The 22,078-nt window shown below is 45.3% G+C and overlaps 2 protein-coding genes and 1 pseudogene across 2 annotated transcripts in view; 2 read left to right on the forward strand and 1 right to left on the reverse strand.

Moving 5' to 3' along the window:
* RAB20 (RAB20, member RAS oncogene family) overlaps positions 1 to 13,458 on the forward strand; it is a 28,199-nt gene extending 14,741 nt beyond the window's left edge. The window contains exon 2 of the mRNA XM_006909365.3: positions 12,397 to 13,458. Within this exon, the coding sequence (XP_006909427.1) occupies positions 12,397 to 12,929 (533 nt within the window). The 3' untranslated portion in view covers positions 12,930 to 13,458. The remainder of the gene's footprint in view (positions 1 to 12,396) is intronic.
* Positions 7,045 to 7,160, forward strand: LOC112477838 (annotated as a pseudogene).
* Positions 13,459 to 18,855: 5,397 nt separating the features above from the next.
* The window catches only part of COL4A2 (collagen type IV alpha 2 chain), a 178,889-nt gene continuing 175,666 nt past the window's right edge, over positions 18,856 to 22,078 (reverse strand). Inside the window, exons 45-46 of the mRNA XM_025044980.1 lie at positions 21,824 to 22,072; positions 18,856 to 19,950 (exon numbers count right to left, since the gene is read on the reverse strand). Of these exons, the coding sequence (XP_024900748.1) occupies positions 19,693 to 19,950; positions 21,824 to 22,072 (507 nt within the window). The 3' untranslated portion in view covers positions 18,856 to 19,692. The remainder of the gene's footprint in view (positions 19,951 to 21,823; positions 22,073 to 22,078) is intronic.

The raw sequence follows: 22,078 nt of genomic DNA on the forward strand, positions 1-22,078 counted from the left end.
CATATACATCTGTGCCTTCTTGACATCTTGGAGCTGGTTATGACAGCTCCCTCAGTAAATAAGCTAAATAAAATCTTTACCATGTATTTATTTTTCATATCCGTTTGTGAATTATGAGTTTGCCCTTTCTTGAAAATTGTCTTAAATGCACGTCAGTGTGGAATTGCTTTAAAAAGTGCTTGGCCAAATTTCATCCTCATCTTAATAGAATTTAGAGGTCTTCCACTAAATTCTATTGCCATTCAAACCCTTATTGTTTGGCAGTTCCTCACCCAGGCAATTCGTACCATTGTTGGTGTCATGGGTTGCTTAGTCTCTCAGGGGTCCTTGAGCAGCTGTGTGAACTTGCTGGGCCTCTGTTTAAAGATCTGTAAAATGTGCATACTAACAGTTTAAAGATCTGTAAAATGTCACTAACAGTGGGGAAGATTAAGTGAAATTGTGTGCGTGCATGTAGATGTGCATGCACGTGTGTGTGTGTTTGTGTGTTTGTGTGTGTGTGTGTGTGTGTGTGTGTGTGTGTGTGTATGTGTACAGGTTCGTGTGCCTTGCCACTCTGCCTGGCACTTGAAGTAAAATCTCTGATGGCAGTTCCTAGAGGAAGCAGTAGCTGACTTGGTTAGAGGAATCAGATTCAGTTGATTCAAGGAAACGGGTGAGGATGCCGAGGCCTGAGAGGCTCTGGCCCAGGGATGCCCACATCAATAACTGAGAACAGAGAAGTAATTCTTCCTTTCTAACTGCTGCTTGTCCTAAAAAGTGGAAAGTCAGAATGAATGGAGGATGTTTTAAATACTTTCTAGGTTTATGTCATAACTAGAACTTTTCTGTGAGCATTTTGCATTATGAGTCGACAGGAATGGTGTGTGGTGATTCACATATCACAGCGCTTGGTGAAGTAGCAGTGCCACATTCGTGTTGTGTCTGAGCTTATTATAAATAATTTCTGGGCTGTCTGAGGGCATTTTGTTTCCACTATTCAAAGCTGGTTGACCTATTATTTCTTTAGCTGTACATCTTTTCTCCAGCAGTTACAAAAGTACATTCCAAATCTAATTAATTCCCAATCTGATTAACTCTGGTTAGTTACTGTGTAGCTACAGGTCTCAGCAGCTCAAGAGTAAAGTTTCTAACAGCTGACAAGCCCTTTCAACTTTCCTTGATTGAGCAACCTATAGCTACCTCTTAACTGTTACCAGGCGTGAAAATCGGGAAGACCGCAGTAGATGGGTGACATGTAAACATTGCACACTCAGATTTGAGTAGCAGAGTCAGTTGTGTTAATACTGTATATCTTGACTTGGGTTGGTGAGAGCCCTGGACTGCTCGAGGCTTTACTGGCCTTACTCCTTGAAATGTCCAAGGGCGGGCAGCAGCAGAATCCAGGCACCACCCAAACCTCCTGAATCAGAATCTGCATTTCAACCAGACCACCATGTGACTCATGTCCAGGTAGATGAAAAGCAGGTTTGGGCTTGCTGCAGCCACAGGATAGAGGAGGGCAAGGATCAGACTATTTAAGTTTTCTGCTGTTCTTAGTAGGCATTGTTTTTACATGCAGTTCTATGTGTCTGTCTACATCGATCTACCTTTAACCACACAGAATTTAAAAAATTGTGGTAAAATACACATAACATAAAATTTACCATTTTAATCATTTTTAGGTGTGCTGCTTGGTGGCATTCAGTACATTCACATTATTGTGCAACCATCACCAGCATCATCTCCAGAACTTCGTCATCTTCGCGACTGAAGCTCAGCACCCATTAAACACTAACCCCCATTCCTTCTTTCGCTAACCCTGGATAAATGTCATTCTGTTTTCTGTCTCTATGAATTTGACTATTCTAGGTAATTTTTTAAAAGTTTTATTTTTATGTATGGCATATTATTATATTTAAGTATGATAAACTAAGTTCTAACAAAATACTTCAATATGCTTGATTTAAAAGGGTGTTTGCACCGTTGAATTGATAAAATTATATCCACATATTCCCAGTGTTGATGAAAGAAGGTCTAAACCTATAGAAAAATTGTGTAAGAGTTTATTTGAGCCAAATCTAAGCTCTTACCTGGAAGCAGTATCTCAACCTATTGAGAAAATGCCCTGGAGAATGGCAGTTTTGCAGTTCTTTTTATGCACTTAGAATCAAAGGAGAAACACGTAGAATGTTGCATGAAATCCACTGGCAGTAGTTTAAGGAGGCAGGAGAGAGCAAAGTGGGGAAGTCTTTAGGACTGTATAAAAAGCAAAAAGGAGAGACACTTCTTTTATGTTGGTGGATACAAGACAGTTAACTTTGAACATTTACAGTAAATAGAGGTGATATGTGGGCAACAAGATAACAATGAGGAGTTTTGTGGTCTGTGCTCTGGTGCCAGCGGCTGTGTCTCTGAGGGGTCTGGAAAAGAAAATTACTCTGACATGCCAGAGCTATGTTATCCTAGATGTGTAAGAACAGTGGACAGTCTCGCTTAAGGTAAAGATTAACCTTTGCTAAGGAAGCTATAGTCTTCCTATACTTGGATGTGACTACCCACTGTGATCTTCCCAATTAGGTATTTATGATCAGACCGTCCCGGGTGGTTACTTTTGGCCATGGAGCTTGTCAGGTCTGCTATGTAGCCCCTAACAGGAAAACGTGTATTTTCTGCAGTGTATTTCTCAGAAGACTTTATATTATGCGAAGAAAAAACTGTTCTGTATAGCAAAACTGTTAGAAATAACTGGGATATATTTACTGAATGGTGTATTCCAGATAAAAGGCTATTCTAGATAGCTTAATATTTAGAGAAAATTTTTTATAGAGTTAAAAAGTTTCCTTAATATGGTATTTGCAGTTCAGTCTTGATTTTGAAACAAGTTCAAACTTGCTTTAAAAAATCTGAAGTGATTTTAGTTTCCTGCTTTAATAAGTAGAGAATTTAGCAAATAATTGATTTTTTTTCTTTGATGCTCTCATTCTACTAGTTAATTATCACAGGACAACAGAGTATCTGTTGAAGGTAAAGGAGATTGGATTAAATATCTTGGTATGTGAGAGTGTTTGGTTTTGAAAACTAATGTTACATAAGTATATTTTCTTTGGATTTGCTTCTTTTTCTTAATAATAGAGTGTTAAAGAACATCTCTTTATTTGAGTTATTTGGTCTCGTTATTGAATTATTTTTAGTAAAGCAATTTGAGGAAAGAGTAAAGCAATTTGAGAATTAAATTCCAGTTACTGTTATAAAACCTTAGTAATTATTTTAGAAAGCCCAATCAGTGAGTCACAGTAAGAGACTAATTAGCTGCAGTTAATTATTTGAATGGTTCATGTAGCATATGACACATTCTTTGTTTTTAGCTTAATCTTCAAATTATCAAACAGAAACAACAGAAATGACACACATGCTGAACTGGGTAAAAATACATTGTATATGTATTTAATCAATTTTTTGAAACACTGTAATCTCCATTACATGTTGCTATTCTATTATTTGGAAATATTTTGGGTTTGAGTTTCTTTATTTGTAAAAGAGAAAAAGTCTCATTTTGCAAGCTTGGGTTTGGATGACCATAGTTAAATAGTTGCCTGCCGATCCTATACTTAAGTCTCTCATGCTGTTTTCATTTTATTACTAATGTGAGTCTGTGGACTTCCTAGACTGAAAGAGAAATCATCGTCCTTCCTGTAATGAAACACAGCTGTGTTTCTGAATGCCTTTTAATGGTCATAGACTATTAAGAACAAAATGAAAAGAACTATAAATGCAAGCAACTAAATTATTATTGGATTTTAATTATTAGCTTATCTTTAAAGGTTATCTGATCACCTCTTTTGTGGCTATAATTCATTAATTGGTGTTGAGATTTTAATTTTCCTTCTGGTAGAAAAAAACTTCATTCATATTGTGTAGTAGGATTTGTTTGTTTTTACACTCCTACTCTTTCATATATGGCTAATGGCTGTTGGCTCAGAGTCTTTCTTTGCACGGAGTTTTTACGAAGTTTCTCCTGTGCAGTGGTGACAGGTGGGACCCTTACCTGCCCAGCGCAGCGGGAAGGGACTGGTCTTTGGGTCTTCAACTGGGGGATAGGTGATTCTGCCCTGGGTTGGTGAGGCCACGATAAGACTGTGTAGATGAAAAGTGTGTAGTAGACTCCAGCCATCTGCATACATGGCGTTACCACCATGGGAGAACAATGAGCAATTCATCGGGGCCTGTCCATACTGCTGCCTTGCTAGGAGGAAACAGCTGTCCTTGTGGGAGCTGATTCTACCAGGAAGACTCAAACTTTTCGCCTTTTGTATTTATCTTGGCTTTTTGAGTTTGCTCAATTTCTGATAACAGAGATGGAACAGAAATCATCCCATTGTTTTATCTTTAGATTTTGAAATGCTGGCATTCTTTTCTGGAACCCAGCCCCACCACTGCAACCCATCTGAGGGTAGGACTTGAAGTTGACAGTGTAGCACTGTGCTTAGGAGTGGGAACTCTGGACTCTGATCGCTGGGGTTTAAGTGGTGCCTCTGTCACTCAATGCTCATGTGCCTGTGGCCAGCCAGCATTTCTCTGTCAGCATTTTCATCAGATCTGGGGATAAAAATGCCCATGACAGTCCTTCCAGGGTGAGTAGGAATTAAATGATTGACCATGTAAAGGGCTTGGTGTAGTACCTGGAAGTGCTGTAAAAGTTTTATCTACTGGTAAAGTTATTAATATTTAGAGTACTCTCTTTAAGAGCTGGAATAGCATACTTCCAAAATTAGCCCCTGGCACTGTTTGGTCTGCTTGACGAGGATGGCGCTCCCTTACATCAAGGGAACTCTGTTGGTCACTCTGAAGTTCTGTCCATTACTCTGAAGTTCTGTCCATTACTTTTAACAACAGCTCTTGTGACAGTGTCCCCTCTCAAAATGCAGCCAATCTATTGCTGGATAATTCGTTAGTTTTTGTTTTGTATCTTTTCCAGTGGTTACTACCTCCTTTTTCTGTTATTTCTCAAGAAAGACAATGAACTGGACTTGGATAATTCATTTCTTCTGTAAATTATATGAGAGGGTGACGGTCATTCTTTCTAGGCACCAGGTCAAACTAGAACCAGTGAAGCAAGTTTAGACATTCATGTCCATGTGAACTTAATTTTGTGAAGTATGACTTTTTTTTCAGGAAGTAAGCAGATTTACTGACTTTGGCTCAAGAGATGGCACATGACTCTTCATCTTCATTGACACTGGGTATTTGAGTTCACTGTTATTTGAATCATCCTTATAAACTTCTCCAGTGTGGTTCATTGAAGTTTACGGTATCTAGCTTTTGCTTTTGCTGGTGGAAGGAGAGAAAGTGATGAGGGGAAGGGAGCGGAAATTTCTCTTGGCAGTCTGAACCCTTCACATGGACTTTTTCTTGTTCAGTTCATGACTTTTGGTATCCATGAATGAGGAGGCTTGTAGCCCAGTTCTCACCTTAGTGGAGTATGAGTGCCCTGGGGCTGTCATGACAAGACTCCACACCGTAGGGGGCTGAAACAACAGACATTTATTCTCTTGTAGTGCTGGAGGTAGAAGTCTGAGGTCAAGGTGTCAGCAGGGCCAGATTCCCTCTGAACCTGAGGGCTCTTGGAAATCTGTTCCCTGCCTTTCTCTCGGCTTCCGGTGCTTGCCAGCGTTCCCCCCTTGTAGATGCATCACTCTCATCTCTGCCTCTGTTTTCACATCGTCATCCCTCTGTGTGTGTCTGCCTCTGTGTCTCTTCTTATAAGGACATCAGTTATATCGGATTAGGTTGCACTCTAATGACCTCATCCTAACTCGATTACCCCCGCAACAGCCCTCTTTCCAAATAAGGTCCCCTTTACAGGTTCTGGGGATGAGGGCCATGACTCAGCCTACTACTCAGCCTGATGCAGGAGACTTTAGAAATCCCTCCTTTTATAGGACAAATAAGAATGAAAGAGAAAGGAAGATGTTACTTCAAACCCAAGAAAAAAATCTAAATGTGATCCTCATTTCATTCCCCAGCCCCCTGTGTCGTGCTCACCCCACTCCAATAGAAGATGTTCCTAGACCTCTGTTTTGGAAATCATCTTTCCCGTGCTTATTGTATAGCTGTCGAAAACTGAGCAGGAGGGACTTGTGCAGTTTTGTGGAGCTCACATTTTAGTTTGACACCAGCTGGGAAATCTTAGGAAGTACGTGGCAGGAGATGTTCACTGTTGGATCTTCACTTAGGAAGAGAACTAGTCAGGCAGGCTAGTGAGGAGGGCAGAGAAGGGCTCGAAGAGGTAACCAGTTTGGGTCAAAGTGATAGTTGAGGTTGCTGAAAGCCCCTCTCAGGCCACTTTCCCTCTTTCCTGTGGAGCTAGTGGCCAGTTTGGCTGAGAAGCCTGGCCTCCCTCTGACTGGTGCAGAGTGCTAGAGGTGGGGTCCGGTAGTGTGACCCGGCTGTGAAGCACCAAAGAATGACCGAAGGACGTGTAGTGGGCTACGGTGTCCCAGCTCGCTGGGGAGAGGCCAGTGGACTTCTCTGTTTATGGAGGGAGTCAGGGCCTCCGTCAAGATGTCTGGAGATGGAGGAGCAGGAGAGGAGACAAGCTGCTGAGACAGTCCCGCCCTCTAGAGAGTCTGGCTTCCACAGCAGCCACATTCCTGAGAGAACATTTCCTAGGGAAACAAGTGAGTAGCTCTAAGTGTGTTAGTCAGGTTTCTCCAGAGACACAGAACCAATAGGATGATATATATGTATGGAGAGAGAGAGAGTCCAAATTCTGTAGGGAAGCAGGCTAGAAACTCAGGCATGATTTTTTTTATGACTCAGGTTGCAGTCTGGTGGCAGAATTCCCTTTTCTCCAGGAAATCTCAGTCTTTACTCTTAAGGCCTTCAACTGATTGGATGAGGCCCATTCACATTGTGGAGAGTAATCTGCTTTACTTAAAGTCAGTTGATTGCGGATATTAAAAAAAATATTTTCAGGACGTGGTTCCACAGTGTAGTGGTTAGCATGTCTGCTTTACACGCAGAAGGTCCTGGGTTTGCACCCCAGTGGAGCCACGGTCCATGGTCTACGGCCATGCCACCCTGAACAAGCCCAATGTCTGATCTCGGAAGCTAAGCAGAGTTGGGCCTGGTTAGTACTTGGATGGGAGACCACCTAGGAAGACCAGGTGCTGTACGCATAAATAATAATAATTATAATAATAATAAAAATACTTTCATGGCAATTTCTTGACTGGTCAGACCACTCAGCTAAGCACCATGGCCTGGCCAAGTTGACACATAAAATTAACCATCACATATGGTGGTGGCAGACTCACCCACTCACTTACTGGCACCTTTGTGTGAAAGGTAGATTCTCGAATGAAGTGCCTTTGCCCCATTGCCCCCTCGGTTTGTACATCCTGGTGGAGGCAGCTGTGCCCAGCCCTGGCTCCAGACAGCCAGCTCCTGTAATCATCCTGGGAAAGCTTGTGATCCTTTTTCTTATTGTACTGAAAGCTTTAAACATCTCTTCTTTGTGAACTTTCCTGGAAGGCAGTTGTTTCCATGGGCCATCCTCTAACCAGGTTCATTATCAGTTTAGAAACTCCTATGCAGATAGAATGTTGTAGACTTGTCGTTACTGTGAACTTTAGTCAAAATTCATCAAACTGTATAAAATAGAACTAAAGTAGTTATTCAGGTATTATTTATAATGCTGTGGGTGGAACTTGAAAGCACTGGAAAAAAGACTTTATTTTATTTTAAAAAAATCTCTCTGAAGGGAAGTATGTCATAGCTTGCTCTAGACTGAACTTCTCTGGGCTGTGTGCTGGTGGTCCTATTTCTGTGTGTGCCCCGAAGTTTCTATTTGTTCTCATCTCTGGTTCTGTGAATCTCAGTTTTTTATATTTCTTTGTGTTGTCACATTGATACTTTTGTGAGCTCCTGACCGGTGGGTGTTCTAGATCTTGCAGGGCATTTTAAAAGTTTCTCTTTCTTTCAGTGCTTGCAGTTACATTTCCTGGTAGACTTTACTTTTCAACTTAATTGAAATAAGACGCTTTCTGATTCTCATATTGTAGTAACTGCCTTTTTATCTCCCACTTCCACTAAGCAAGTTGGTGATCTTCACCTCTGGCTGCACATAGTATTCACCAGGGGAGTTTTAAAAATGGTACTGGTACCCATGCCCCCCAAGAGATCCTGATTCACAGGCTCTGGAGCAGGAGGTCTGAGCATCAGTATTTTTTAAAAGTACCCCACTCCCACACCCGACGCCACGTTTAAAATGTGCAGGCAGTATTGTAACGTGGTTTCTGGTGGCTGTACCACTCAATCAGTTATTTTAGACTGCTGAAATAAAAATGAGACGTCGCTCTGGTAAGAGGCTTGTTGTCAGTTTGGCTTAAGGACCGCTAGAGAATAAAAGAGAAGGCAACTGGGCACTTTGTCTTCACTTGTCCGGCAGATGATTGGGGCTCGTGTGGGCTGCCGTCTTCTGTTTTCCTGTGCTTGCTCTGGGCTGTTTTTCAGCTTCCCTGACACACTGTGCGGCAGCTACATGGTAAAGTGCCCCCAGAATTGGGGAGAAGGCAATCCTCTGAAAGTAAGCCCTGTAAAAATAAGAAAGATGTAGGAGATTGGTCACCTGTAAAAGTGACCAATAGGCCCTTGGAGACAGTTTGTAAATGTTGCTGATGAAGAGACCCAGGACATGGGAGTCCTGGGGTGGGGAGTTTATCCTTAGGTTTGGGCAGAATCTAATTCACGATTTATTTAACAAACACTTATATGGGGTTTAGTACCTGCCAGGCACAGTTCTAGTCAGTTTCCCTGTATAAATTTATTCTGATTTCACAACCATCCTTTGGTAGGTACTATCCACATTTTGGTGATGGGAAACCTGGGCAGAGTTAAGTAACTTGCCCAAGGTCACACTGGAGCTTTGAATGCAGGTAGTCCATTTTTAGAGTCAGGCTCTTTACAGGTGGTTAGACCACAGATTGTCTGGTACCTGGGGACATTGTCTTGGCTCTGGGCTCCACCATACCTGCTTCTGTGGGCCACTTCCTGTGCCTCAGTTTCTCCTGTATTGGTTAATGGGTAGAAAACAGGTTATATGATTTGAACAGCAACTTTTATTTACTCTCTTTTCAAGCTAGCATTTGGGATTCTTCAGTTCCTACTTCCTTTAGTTATTATGATTTCTCTTTGGGTTTTATTATTACTTGTTTTGTTTTTTAAAGGCAAATCAGACGTTTTTATCTGGAGAAGAAAACTGTTTTAGGCCTAGGCATGAACACAGCTGCCTTTTTGTCCTCAGTGAACTATATAACAGACTTGGAAAAACTTCTCTCAGGATAACTGGAATGCCACTCTATTTTCCCTTAGTCACTCTCTTGTGAAATCTAGTGGTCAGGCGCTGATAACATTTTTAGCTGTTGGAGAACCTCAAGGTGCCTGGATCACGACACGTGCGATTAGCGTCTGAAAGAAAAGTCCTAGCTCAGTGATAAGGACGGAGAAGCATTTCTTTCTTTCTTTGCTTTTTAACTAATGCCTGCTATTGCCAGTTTTTAAAGATGTCTTGATCATCTTCTCCCATGATGGTCCACAAAAAGTCTGAAGAAGACTGTTTGGTTTCTGGCTGTTGGTGTACAGTGTAATTTGACATGAGACTTAAAATTAAATTATCAGGCTTAGGACTGACCTGCTATCAGTATGCTAAAGGGAGAAATTTTGTTCTGCAGATGATGAATTCCAGACTACATGTCGCTTGTCCGCAGGCTGGCCCTTCCCAGCAGAGGGCGGTGAGCCTGGTGGTTGTAAACTGGCCCGTCATTTTGACCTTCAGGATCACTGTAGGGCAGGTCACAAACCTCCAACTCCTGCCAGACCTATCCCCTGTTCCTCTCTCCATCTCGCCTCCCCCATCAGATGGTTTGAGGAAGCATGTGAGGTTTTGTTGGAGAAGCAGAAAGCCCTGGCTTTGGGTCTGGCTCTGGGCAAGGGAGAAGACAGCTGTCAGGTCCTTGTCCCAGCATGCGGATGTCTTTCTCAGCAGGATGCTCCCTCCAGGGCTGGCCACTGGGGCCACCACCCTGCCCTCTAATGAGGCAGTGCCACCTGGCCTGTGTCAGAATGTGTCCATTTCACATTGATTGGGGTGGAACTTGTTTGTGTTTCTTGGCCATTTGGCTGAAAACAGTGGTTTATTGGTAAAGGATACTATGTTTTATATAAATATGTGTGTGTGTGTGTGTCCTGCCTTCAATCCATGCTCTAAAGGCCCATCCAAAGACCAAATGTTCTTCGTTTCTTTTGTGTCAAGGATCCCTTTGTACTCAAGTGGTTTGAGCCCATGACCCTTTCTTCGAATACTATATTTAAATGCATGCAATAATATACAGAGTTTTATCAGGAAACTGGCCTTCCTTTACAAAGGGCAGGTCTAATAGCTGTTGTGATTTTGAAGTGGTGATGCCCACAAACACTTGAAGATACGGCGACAACTGTAATGCGAAATTGAAAGCCTTTGTTATTTCTATCGGTGACAAAGACAGGCAGCGCCCCTTAACATCACTTCTGGTTTGTTGCCAATATGTATAATGGGAGGAAATGCCAAATTTCAGCTAGAGGATGTTGAGAGTAAATGTTACGTTCTTTCCCCTTTCGGGGCCTCAGATCTCCTGGGTTCTGTTCTGTTCTCACTGTAGTCAACCGCAGGGCCCTATAGCCCAAACTGAGAACACAGGCAGTCACAGGATTTCGTTAGAAACAGATCCAGATTCCAGTTAAGGAGAGAAACTATTGAAGATGTCCTAGAACATAGTTAACTCTGCAAAGGACCGTGTGAGTGTAGGTAAGCAAGCTGAGGAGAACTGTGGATTCCGAGGGCCTATCCCAGCCTCCTCCTGGGAGCAGGACGCGCCCAGAGCGCCTGGGTCCAGGCTGGTTTCTCCTCCCGATATTGAGGGCTGTGGAGTCGGATGGCAGCAGCAAGAAGGCTGATTAATCCTGGGGCCTGAAATGGCTTCGGGAGGAGGCCCCATTTTGAATTTATCAATCGCCCTTCATGGAGCCAGTGAGCCATCTTCCCACACAGTGAACAAGAGAAGGGGAACTGAAGGGTCTGTGTGTGAAAACCTAGGAACACTAACACTGGTCAAACTTGGCCTCCGGAGACCAACCCCAATGCAAGGGAGCCACTAGGCTTGCTGCTTACCTGGGATCTGCTATATCTTTTAGCAGGTTTTCTAAGGATTTAACATGGGGGGAATAAACGTGTTCAGGAGTGATGAAATTCCTGTTCTTTGTGAGTTTCACACATCAAGGTGATTCCTCCCTCCCTCTTCCCTTCCTCCCTCCGCTCCTTTTCCTCCTCCTTCTCCTGCTTCTGCAGTTCAGAGTCAAGTGAGGAGTCACGATGCCAGAATGCCAGGTGCAGGGTGTAAATGAAGCCTTGACATGAATGAAGCTCCTACTATCTTGCAAATCAGACTAAATTGTTACAAAATAATTCAAGAAATCTCAAGAAATCTCATGTAAGAGAAAAACTGTGGGTTTTTTTTTTTTTAAACATATGGAGGGGATAATTTGTGGCTTCACTTAACACATTTATATTCAATACATTTATTGGCACCACATACATAGGGGCAAGTAAAACCGTGCAGTCCAGCCATCCCTGCCGGTAGAGACATATATGAATTGTACAATCAAGATGTCAACTTGCAGTTGTGTGAAATACATGAGCCAGAGCTCAGAGGGAGTGCGAGGGCAGGAGGTGTGTGAGAGATGAGACTGACAAGAGACTTAAAAGTCATGTGGAAGGTGGTCAGGGACCTTGGGGAAGTGACAAGTGGTCAAGTGGATTGACCAGTGGCCCAACACCCCAGGCAGCTGAATAGGAGCCTGGGCCTCAGAGCAGGACCTGGGTCACCAGGGAGAAGTATACACGCATGTGAAGGCAGACTTGTTTGGTGCCATGTCAGAATAACTGCGATCCAGCGATGTGGTACAGACTGTCATCAAGAATCAAGACCCCTAGTGTGAGCATTTTATTTAAATATCTTCTTTTAAAAATGCAAAAATAGGAATAAGCCATCCAATTTTTAATTAGAGGGAAAGTAGGGAATTGGTGTCTTTTTGGTCTCGTGGGTTAACTCCGGTGGGTGACTAGGTTGTATAGGAGCTGCTTGCTGTGAGGTGGGCCTGCAGTTCCCCCAGAGGAGGAGGGCACTGCACTTAGATCCCATGGGGCCTGAGCCAATCACTTTTTCTTTCTGCACATCAGTGTCTTGATCCAGTCCCGCTCCAGTCATACCTACGTTTGGGGGTTACAGTTCCATAGTCCCTCCCTGGGTGTTCCCGTGGTCAGGGGGCGCATCTGAGAGGAGAGATAACTTGTATCTTTCTTTCCTTCTCCCTTGCCAGGGCGGGAGCAGTTCCACGGCCTGGGCTCCATGTACTGCCGGGGGGCGACCGCCATCATCCTTACCTATGACGTGAACCTCCCTCAGAGCCTGGTGGAGCTGGAAGACAGGTTCCTTGGCCTGACGGACACGGCCAGCACTGACTGCCTTTTTGCCATTGTGGGAAACAAGGTGGACCTCAGAGAGAAGGGGGCTGTGGAGAGCCAGGAGAAGGAAGGGTGCAGCCCTGTGCTGCCGGGAGGTGGCAGTGCATCACCCAAGGTGCCCAAGCAGGTGCAGCCGGAGGACGCAGTGGCACTTTATAAAAAGATCTTGAAGTATAAGATGCTGGATGAGAAGGACATGCCGGCCGCTGAGCAGATGTGCTTCGAGACCAGTGCTAAATCCGGGCATAACGTGGACCTGCTGTTTGAAACCTTGTTCGACATGGTGGTGCCCATGATCTTGAGGCAGAGGGCCCAGGGGCCGCCACAGACTGTGGATATCTCCAATTATAAGCCGCCCAAACGGACCAAATCTGGATGCTGTGCCTGACTGGCAGAGGCCCCTCCGACCACCCACTTTACATGATTGGCAAGGTGTGTGACCAAACAAGCTGTGGTCAGAAGGAGCATAGAAAGTCAAGGAGTGCCTTTGTAGAACTGCACGTGGAGGAGAAGATTCAAGTGCAAATGACAGCTAGTCATTAAGAGAAGGTCGGTGTGGATCGTCGCCTCTGTGGGGAGCAAACAAATCATCTACAGAAACCACTCGGTGAAGCCAGGGTTTCTGGAGGCCGTTGCCCCTTGCTGCTCCTTTCCTGACAACCCAGCCTCGGACAGAAGGTTGCCTGGGCGTATGAGGTGTGTGCACCTCTCTGCACCTGTATGACTTTCATGTTTGCTCTTCTCAGACGTTTCTCTTCACTGTGATTTATCTTTGGTCCTATCATTTGGTACTTGCATATTGATGCATCATAATGATTCTCGACGTGTTAATTTATACAAAATCAGGAATCGCTGTTTTTATATTGGTTGTAGCAGTGTGAACGATGCATGTTATTAAAAAGAATTTTGAGAACTTAGTTGTGGAGACTGCATTGACTTAGACTTTACGTGTGCCTCTGGTGGGCTCCTTTCTGGGAGCCGTTGGGAGATGGCTGTGAGCTGAAGGTACTTCTAGCTTTTAAAGCTGTATTGAATCCTTACAAATTCCAGAATACTTAGATTGGCCCATCTGCCTAATTGTCTTAATGACATGAGTTCCAATAATATAAGCAAAACTGAAAGTTCTCTTTCTGCTAAGTTCTGCTTCAGTCACCCAGGCAGTTACTGAATCATAACCCCGTTTTCGGCTGGTTGGTGGGTGCACTGCTTTGTATTATGCAAAATGAGAGAGCTATGAGACAATAGGTTTTGTTTTCTTAGAAATTTAACTGAGAGCATGTAGGCCAGACTTGGGGCTCTCTGTTGGGAAAGGGGTGAGTGTCTCAGCCAGCTCAGAATGCTGTGATAAAACACAGACTGGTGGCTTAAACAGCAGACATTTATTTCTTACAGTTCTGGAGCCTGGAAGTTCAAGGTACCAGCTGATTCTCTTTGGTAAGCTCTTTCCACGGCTTGTGGATGGCTTCCTTCTCGATTTGTCCTCACTTGATGGAGGGAGAGAGAGGTTTGGTCTCTGTTTCTTCCCTTATGAGGATGCTAATCCCATCATAGGGCCCTACCCTCATGACCTCCCAGAGGGTCCACCTCCAAATACCATCATATTGAGAGTTAGGGCATCAGTATAGGATTTTGGGGGGACAGAAGCATTCAGCCCATAGCACAGAAAGCAAAATGCGGCAGAAAGCTGGTGAGAAAACAGTATTTTGTGAGAAGGGTTTTTTTGTTTGTTTGTTTTTTCGGTGGTGATGTTCAGTAATTTTGTTGAGTGCCCGTGATCTCTGTTTCTAGGCCCCTCCAGGCCTGCCTCCTCTGCTCCTGTGCAGTGCTTGTTCTTTAGGTAAGAGAGTGGGCCCAGTCTGGAGGAGGAAATGCTGCCACAGCCTCCGTGTGTGACTAGGGTGCCTCAATTAAGGTGCCCTGTTACTGCAGGTGGTCTCAGGTTCTCAAATTTTCATTTCACAACTGTAATCCGTTGCAAAGTGAAAATGGATCAGTTTAATTGCTTTTCATTGATTTAGTTTAATTTGCCATTGTATGGGCAAAAGTTATATTTATTTTCTGTAAAGTACTTCTTTGTTAGTGATACAGCTAGGAAATGCGCTACCCAGGGAGACCCAGGAGCTCGTCTTTGAGGGCATGGCTGGCTGAATGAATTCCCATGGCCCTTTCCTCCCGATATTCTTTGATTCCCTTGCCTATCTGCTCTGCGCACCTCCAGCTAGTGTCCCGGCATGGCAGCAAGTCTGGGTGATTGCCCAGGGATGGCATTTACTCCATCAACGACACTTAAGCATTTCACCCTTTATTGTTGCTCTATAAATAGACTTCACTTTGGGCTTTGTCCCAAGTGGACTTTGGATGCCAGCCTAGGCTCTTTCTTACTGGGGCCCTGGTCCTTGTGTCCCGACCCACTCATGCATTTCTGGCCCCAATTTCACATGGGCCCTATTTCCGACCAGGGAACCACGTCAGTCTCGGGAAAGCTTCAGGCCATTCAGCTGCTTGAGCCAGCCGGTGGAGGTAGAAGGGATTTCTCTGCCGGACGTGGGTTTGAGCTGGCACCCTGGAACATTCCTTCTTCCTCTTTGTACAAATGCAGCTGCCCTGGGGCTGGGAGGCCATGGATAGCTCTGGGTTACCTGCTGTACTTGGTCTTGGAGCCATCACTGCAGATGTGGGTTTGAGCTGGCACCCTGGAACGTTCCTTCTTCCTCTTTGTACAAATGCAGCTGCCGTGGGGCTGGGAGGCCATGGATAGCTCTGGGTTAACCTGCTGTACTTGGTCTTGGAGCCATCACTGCAGATTTTCACCTTGGGTTCCAGAGTGTCCTCACACAGATAAAAACCTTTTTCTCAACAACACTCCTAGTTGGGTGTTTCCTGGTGTCCTTGAGGCGTCACGCTTGGTGGAGGCGTCTGGGAAGTTTTGGGTTAGGCATGTTGTAATCTGAGAGCTGTAAGCCATGGTTCCCTCTTTTCCCAGGATGCTAGACGGATTTCTTAAAAATACAACTTTGTCATTTCTGAACTTGACATCTTGATTTAAACAGAGCTGCCTGCTGTGCCAGGAAAATCGTCTCAAGTAAATGTCTGGCAACCATGTCACCTCTGGCATACAATTTCCTTATAATATAGGTAAGCTTGGTGCTCAAAGCCAGTGGCATGGATCAGAGAGGTGATTTTTGTCTTCCAGAGAAAAGGGGAGATGGAGTGACTTGTGCCTCCACCTCCATGCTCTGGGGTGCCCCTGATGATGCAGAGTGCCTTCTATAAGATGACAACTACAGTTTGGCCCTTGAACAATGTGGGGGGTAGGGGCACCAAGCCCTGTGTAGTCAAAAATCTGCATATAGCTTTGACTTCCCCCAAACTTAACTACTAATGACCTTCTGTTGATTGGAAGCCTGGCCGATAATAGTTAACACATATTTTGTATGTTATATATATTATACGCTGTATTCTTATAATAAAGTAAGCTATAGAAAAAATGTTATTAAGAAAATCATAAGGGAAAATGCATTTATGGTACTGTACATATTTATTGAAAAAATCTGTGTATAAGTGGACCCTGGACAGTTCAAATCTGTATCGTTCAAGGGTTATCTGTAATTACTTCGAGGAAAACAAGGCCTTGGCACCCAGGTCCCCGCATCAGAGAAGAGGTGTGTGGGCCGGACCTTCAGGCATCCGGAGTGTTTTGGAGGGAAAAATCGGCTCCAGCTGTGGCTGGGGGAGTCCAGAATTGTACTTTCCTCTGTGTAATTTGGGCCAGGGGACCTTTTGCCTCCACGGCCCTCCTACCTGCCCTTGTTTTACTCCATCCACCCTGTTCTCTGAGTACTTTCTCTCTGTGGCCTGAAGTGGTCATTGATCCTTCCCACTTCTCAAAGCGAGACTCTTTGGACCTGCACTGTCAGAATTGGGCAGAGCTGCTGGGCTTGCAGCATAGACCCTGAGCACATGTGTGCCGCTGGACCCAATCTCCCTTTGTGCCCGATCTGGAAGCTGTTGAGCTGACAGTGCACCTTTGCAGGACCTTAAGATCAAGCGACTGCTTAGTCTGCAAGTGTCTGTGTTGCTCCCTGTCTTCCCCTCCCTTGGATTGGCCTTGATCTCACTGCCCCTCCCTCAGGAGGAGGATCTGTAAGGCACCTGCTTTGAGGATGTAAGGACCGAGTCCTAGAGCAACAAAAGATATGTCTAAGGCCAGAGTCCACCAGTGGCTGGAAAGGGACGCACATCCAGGTCTCACCCAAGTCCAGGCCCTTCCAGGTCTGGGCAGCCGGAGAACCTGTCTGGGGGCTTCAAAAGCCTTGTTCTGTTTGCTGCTATGTTTGCTCTCTCTCCTTAAGGTCGCTTTGGCTGTTCAGGCCTCTCACCAGCAGATACCCACTACCCAAGACAAGAGGAGCTGCCCTCATTTATTCCCCCCATCCAGTTTTTTTCCACTGGAAAAAGTCATGGAGGCCTAGAAGCAGTCTCTTGGGGGCTAGTCTGATAGGCCTAGGGCTGCTGGCTTCTTGGCGAGGTCAATAGGTCAATAGGGCGGGTCCTATCTGCTCTACATCCAGGGGCTGGCTAGCCTGGGGAGGGCCACTGTCACCTCCAGGATGCAGGGAACGTGTGTCTCTGGGGGCACTTCCCACTATCCTCCTTGGCCTCGTTCTCTGATGGCCTCACTCTTTCATGCCCTTGTGTGGTGTCCCCCCACAGCTGGATAGCGCTGCTGGTGGGAGGGAGGTGCGGGGAAACCCTCCCCACCCCCAACAGAATCGTACTCCAGATGCAAGAACTGCTTTTCCAGGAACTCTGCACATTACGTGGAGTTTTTCTAACTATAGAATTAAGAATTTCAGCTCCAGGCAAGAGCATGAATTCCCCTATCCCCGACAGAGAAGCTGGACCCTGATCCCTATATAATCAAATGGCCTTTGTGGAAATGACTGCAGTTTTACAGTCAGTTTATACCATTGCATGACCCACGGCTTCTAAGTCTGCCACCATCCCAGCTGCCTTTTGTTCTTGAACTTGGAAAGGAGACAGGACTTCTGTGAGGCAGCCCTGCATTCCATCAGGACCCCTCCCGCCCCCTCCCGCCAAGAGTCAGTCTGCAGGTGGGCATGGTTTCCAGGGCTTGTATGCCCTGCTAGGTGCCTAGTCCTTCGCGGCTCGGGACCTAACTCTGAAGTGTGAACCACACAAGGGCATCAAACCTAAACCAAGTCATGCAAAAATCTTCAGGACTGTTGACAAACTTTGCATAGTCTTGAGCATGGGGATTAGAGTCTAGAATAAACAGCTGCCTCCACAAGCTTTGTGGTGAGGCGCTGTGCTGGGAATCTTTCAAGCCCTGGCCTCAGCCTCTTAGTCTGTCTTGTTGCTACAGCTGTTGCTATGGAAACCAGCTGTGTATAGGTGGAGCTACAGTACTTAGCATCGGCTTCACCTGGTTCTCTGCTACCTCTACCTGAGATGCTCTAGGAGCTGGCTTAGCCATGGCATACCTGGAAATGTGAAGGAACTGACAGTCTTAGGCAATCCCCGATCACTGGGGGCAAGAGCTGGAGACTGAAAACGTCCCTTTCCCATGCCTGGGCAGGACAATCCAAGGTTGCCTCTGTGGCTTTCCTCAGTGGGTCCCAGCAGGGTAGAGCCCTCAATTGCCCAGAGCAGTAGCACCCTTAGTAAGGTGCCCTCCTGCGTGGGTTCACTCTGCCCAGGCCTCGTTCTGTTCCCTGGAATCATGTCCCCAAATAATGCTCCTGTGCAGAGTCCTTGTTTCGGTCACCTTCTAAGGAATGCAAGCCGACATTGCTGATGTATTTCAAATAACGTCAGGTGGAATACATATTCCATTATGTCGAAATTGTTCTTAGAGCTTAATATGAGATTGAATTTTAAAGGTTAAAAGTAAATTCTGTGAGTTGGGTTCTCAAGAGTCGGCCAGGTTTTAGAGAAATCGAACCAGAAATGTGTCTTGGAGATTATTTCTTGGGGATACTGAGATTTGACTTGGAATGTTATGTCAGAAGGAACTGAATGACTTTAGAAGTATGTTTGTGAAGTACTCATCCCCTTTATTCCTATGAGTGACAGTTAGGGTTCTTTCTGTAAACATGAATGCATTGTAAATACAAACACTGTTCCCTGAGAAAGGAATGACAGTACCACAGACTTGGGTTCAAGTCTTCTGAAACTCAAGAAAATGCAGTGCTGAGTTGCATGCAGTGCTCGCTTGTGGGCCAGAGGCGGTGCCTCGGGACACAGCCAGCGTTGTGCTCTACGGACTTGAGAAAATTAAGGCTGTCAACAACTGGGTGTATAAAAGTGTTCAAAACCCTCTTTTATTCTACGGTAGTTACAGAGGCTAGAGTAGTCACAGGAGTACAACCACGAAGAATGGAGGGTAACTTCCCAAGATCGCCTGGGGTAGTGGATAGGTCATTTCCACCTCAGCGGAGTTTGTGGTCAAATTAGGTCTTTGCTTCTATGTAAGTTTTGCCAAACACAATGTGGTGGAAAGAATGACAAGCTGGTGTGTGACTATCTGTGTTTTTTTGGTGTTCTTGCGGGGATTAGGATAATTCACATCAACAGTATTTGGGAGAAGGTCATGTTGGCCTTGAGAGCAGGGCTGGGCCTGTCTCCAGGAGACCCATGTGGAAACAGTGGGAGTGAGTTCAAGAGCCCTTGGACTGTATGGCTTCGTTTGTCTATACCACTCCATTAAGTGAGTTAAGTAAGTGAGTTGTCTGCAGCATTTGGAAGTGCAGTGACTACATAGGTACACATTAAGAAGTTAGCTACATCTAGTGAGTAATAGTCTAGTATGGCCTCATGGGGAGTGCTGGGGCTGTTAATAGTTTCCATTTTGGAGAGACAGGGTGTCACAGAGGCGGGCTTCATTCTGCAGAGTGGAGACAGTGGCCAGCATCTATGGATGACAAGGGGCTATTTGGTATAAATATAGGTGCTGAATTCCTTTTGTGGCCTTTTTGTTTGTTTTTTAAAAAAAACAATGGAATTGATCTTAGTGTCAGCAGCTGAGGTAATAAGTTAAGAATAAGCACCAAAGTGGCCCCCCCCGCAGCTGAAGGTCGACCTGCAGAGAAGTGCATCTGGGTGGGGCGGCTCCTGTGAACAGCAGCGCATCACAGGTTCTTCATGCACACCTGGCAGCGGCTGATGTGCGTCCGGATGAGCCCCGCCTTGAGCGTGTCAGCAGAGGGCGAGCCTTGGAAGCTTTGCTCAGGGATGGTGGTGAGCCAAAAGCTGTACTTGTTGGCGAAGTAGTGGCAGGTTCCACGCCCCCCGTTGCACTCAATGAAAGGCGTGGCCCGGAAGTCCTCCAGACAGCTGCCTGGTGACACCAGCGACTGGCCGCCACCTTCATCACCTGCGGCCGTGTGCTGCACAGAAGGGAGACAGGGCAGAGCTGTGAGCACACTCGCTGGAGACATTCCGGGGTAGACTGTAACTGATGCGCCTTTTCCCCTAACTGAACAACAAATGGTGAACGTCTATGTCAACACAGACCACCTGCAACATACTCTTTAATTCTGGGAGCTGGATAAATAAATCAGGGTAGACATGCACTGCGCACCAGGCATGCTGCAGGGGAGGGTTCATTGACAAAAATGGACAGTCCTGATTTGTTATTAAGTGACAACTAGAACAGCAACGAGAGCAGGTTATAATCAGTAGATACAGTTGACTACTTTTGGGGAAAAAATATCATATACCCAATCGTTCAATCAAAGAACGAAGTGTTTGCTAGACAGAAGAGATACCAAATGTTAACTTTTGTTTTAAGGGAAAAGAAAGATGTGGGTCAGCATCTGAGATTAAGTTAAAAATAAGCACCATAAAAAGTGATCCCCTCCCCACCCATCCTCTCCTAAAGTTTATGAAGAGGAAAGGAGTATGAGTGGTTTTCATTTGTTTTTCTTTTAAGAAAATCTCTACTTTTGAGTTTTCTGTAATGAACACGTACTACTCAGGTAATTTATTTTTTTCACTCAGAGCGTTGTTAATTAAGCAGTTAACCACTTGAGATGCTCCAGCAGCTGCTGGCTGGGAGAGCAGGACAAGTGTCAGAGGGAACTTCTCTTTGCCACTTTCAAGTTCGACTTTCTTCTCATTTCACAAACATCTTTAGTTTTCACAAAGGTGCATGGTAGGCTCCTGAATCTCAAAGCTAATATATAAAAGAGTGTCATTTGGCTTGGGTGAGCAAGCTTTGAGTGGTGAATGGGTTGCCAGAACCTGTTCATTTCGAACAGGATTTACCTAGCTTCAGTTTGTGGGGAAAAAAGCTGTTGTTCTGTGATATATTTGGGCAGGGACCAGCAAAAGACAAAAACCTTTGAAAAGTTTTCTGCTCACAAAATGCAGAAGCCTTTCCAACCCAGAGCTACCATGTTCTTGTTTGTTGTAAACAGGCAGGGAGAAGCAGGCATATCTTTATGAGGCATCTCAGGTACCACTTTGGTCTGAAAGAGCTGAGGCCATGCTGAGAGCTGCCCAGGCAGGCCCTGGGAAAAACTCCCCAAAGGAGCTGCCTGGGGCCACAGGGACAGAGTCAGGAGAAAGCGCTGGGCTGGATACCTCAGGGCTGGGACCAGCTGGGCTGGGTAAGAGCTCTGAGTTTGTGTGGATCAATTTATATATTGTGTGATTAATATAATTTATGAGATATTTAACATGTTAGGCATCCAGTCACTATAGCTAGATTTCTCTATTTTATACCCAAAGGTGACCTGACACTGATATTCCTGGATTTTCCTTATCAGCTTATATGTTTTAAACCAACCAGTTAATTAATGTTTCTTGAGGGCATTCTAGATTCTAGGTAGATTCTACATAAGATACTTATGATTCTAGATAAAATTCTCCCTATGTTTAGCCTTGGGATAAACCAGAAGAGCTTCACCTTTGGTGTTCTGCTTAGTAAAATGCACCATAAGCCAAATCTATCCAATTACAGCCCGCACAAAGGCTTGATGGCAATTAATTGGTCCCCGCCGGTGGGTGCAGCTTGAGGCCTAGGCACGGGGCTTAGCTGGCAGAGTGCAGGCAAAAGTGCAGGCTGTATTTCAGCTCTCACTCATCCCCTGGGCCCGGTACCCTTGTGCAGTGCACAACCTGAACAACTGCCCTGTCTAACTATTTTTACAAATGCAGCTGTTCTTGCTGCTTCCTTAGCCAGGGTATGGTTGGGGAGAGGAACTAGATTTCCACCTGGTTCCATGTTCCGAGAGAGTGCTAGAAAGTACCACATACCATGAGGAAGGAATATCCAATCCACAAACTCCGCCATCCAACTGGGCAGTGAGGGATAGAGACGTCTTGACTGTGGACTGCTATGGCGACAGCTGGGGCCTCGCACACAGAGCAGCGGCTGATGTAGGGCTTGATTTCATCCTCAGCCACAGGCATCATGGGCAGTGGGGCGGTGGTGGAGAGCCAGTAGGACTTGTCATTCCGGCTGGCGTAGTAGCAGACGTCACCAGGGTTGCAGTATAGGAAGGGCATGGT

This window comes from Pteropus alecto, unplaced genomic scaffold, assembly GCF_000325575.1.
Source record: "Pteropus alecto unplaced genomic scaffold, ASM32557v1 scaffold13, whole genome shotgun sequence".
In the NCBI taxonomy this organism is placed as follows: domain Eukaryota; kingdom Metazoa; phylum Chordata; class Mammalia; order Chiroptera; family Pteropodidae; genus Pteropus; species Pteropus alecto.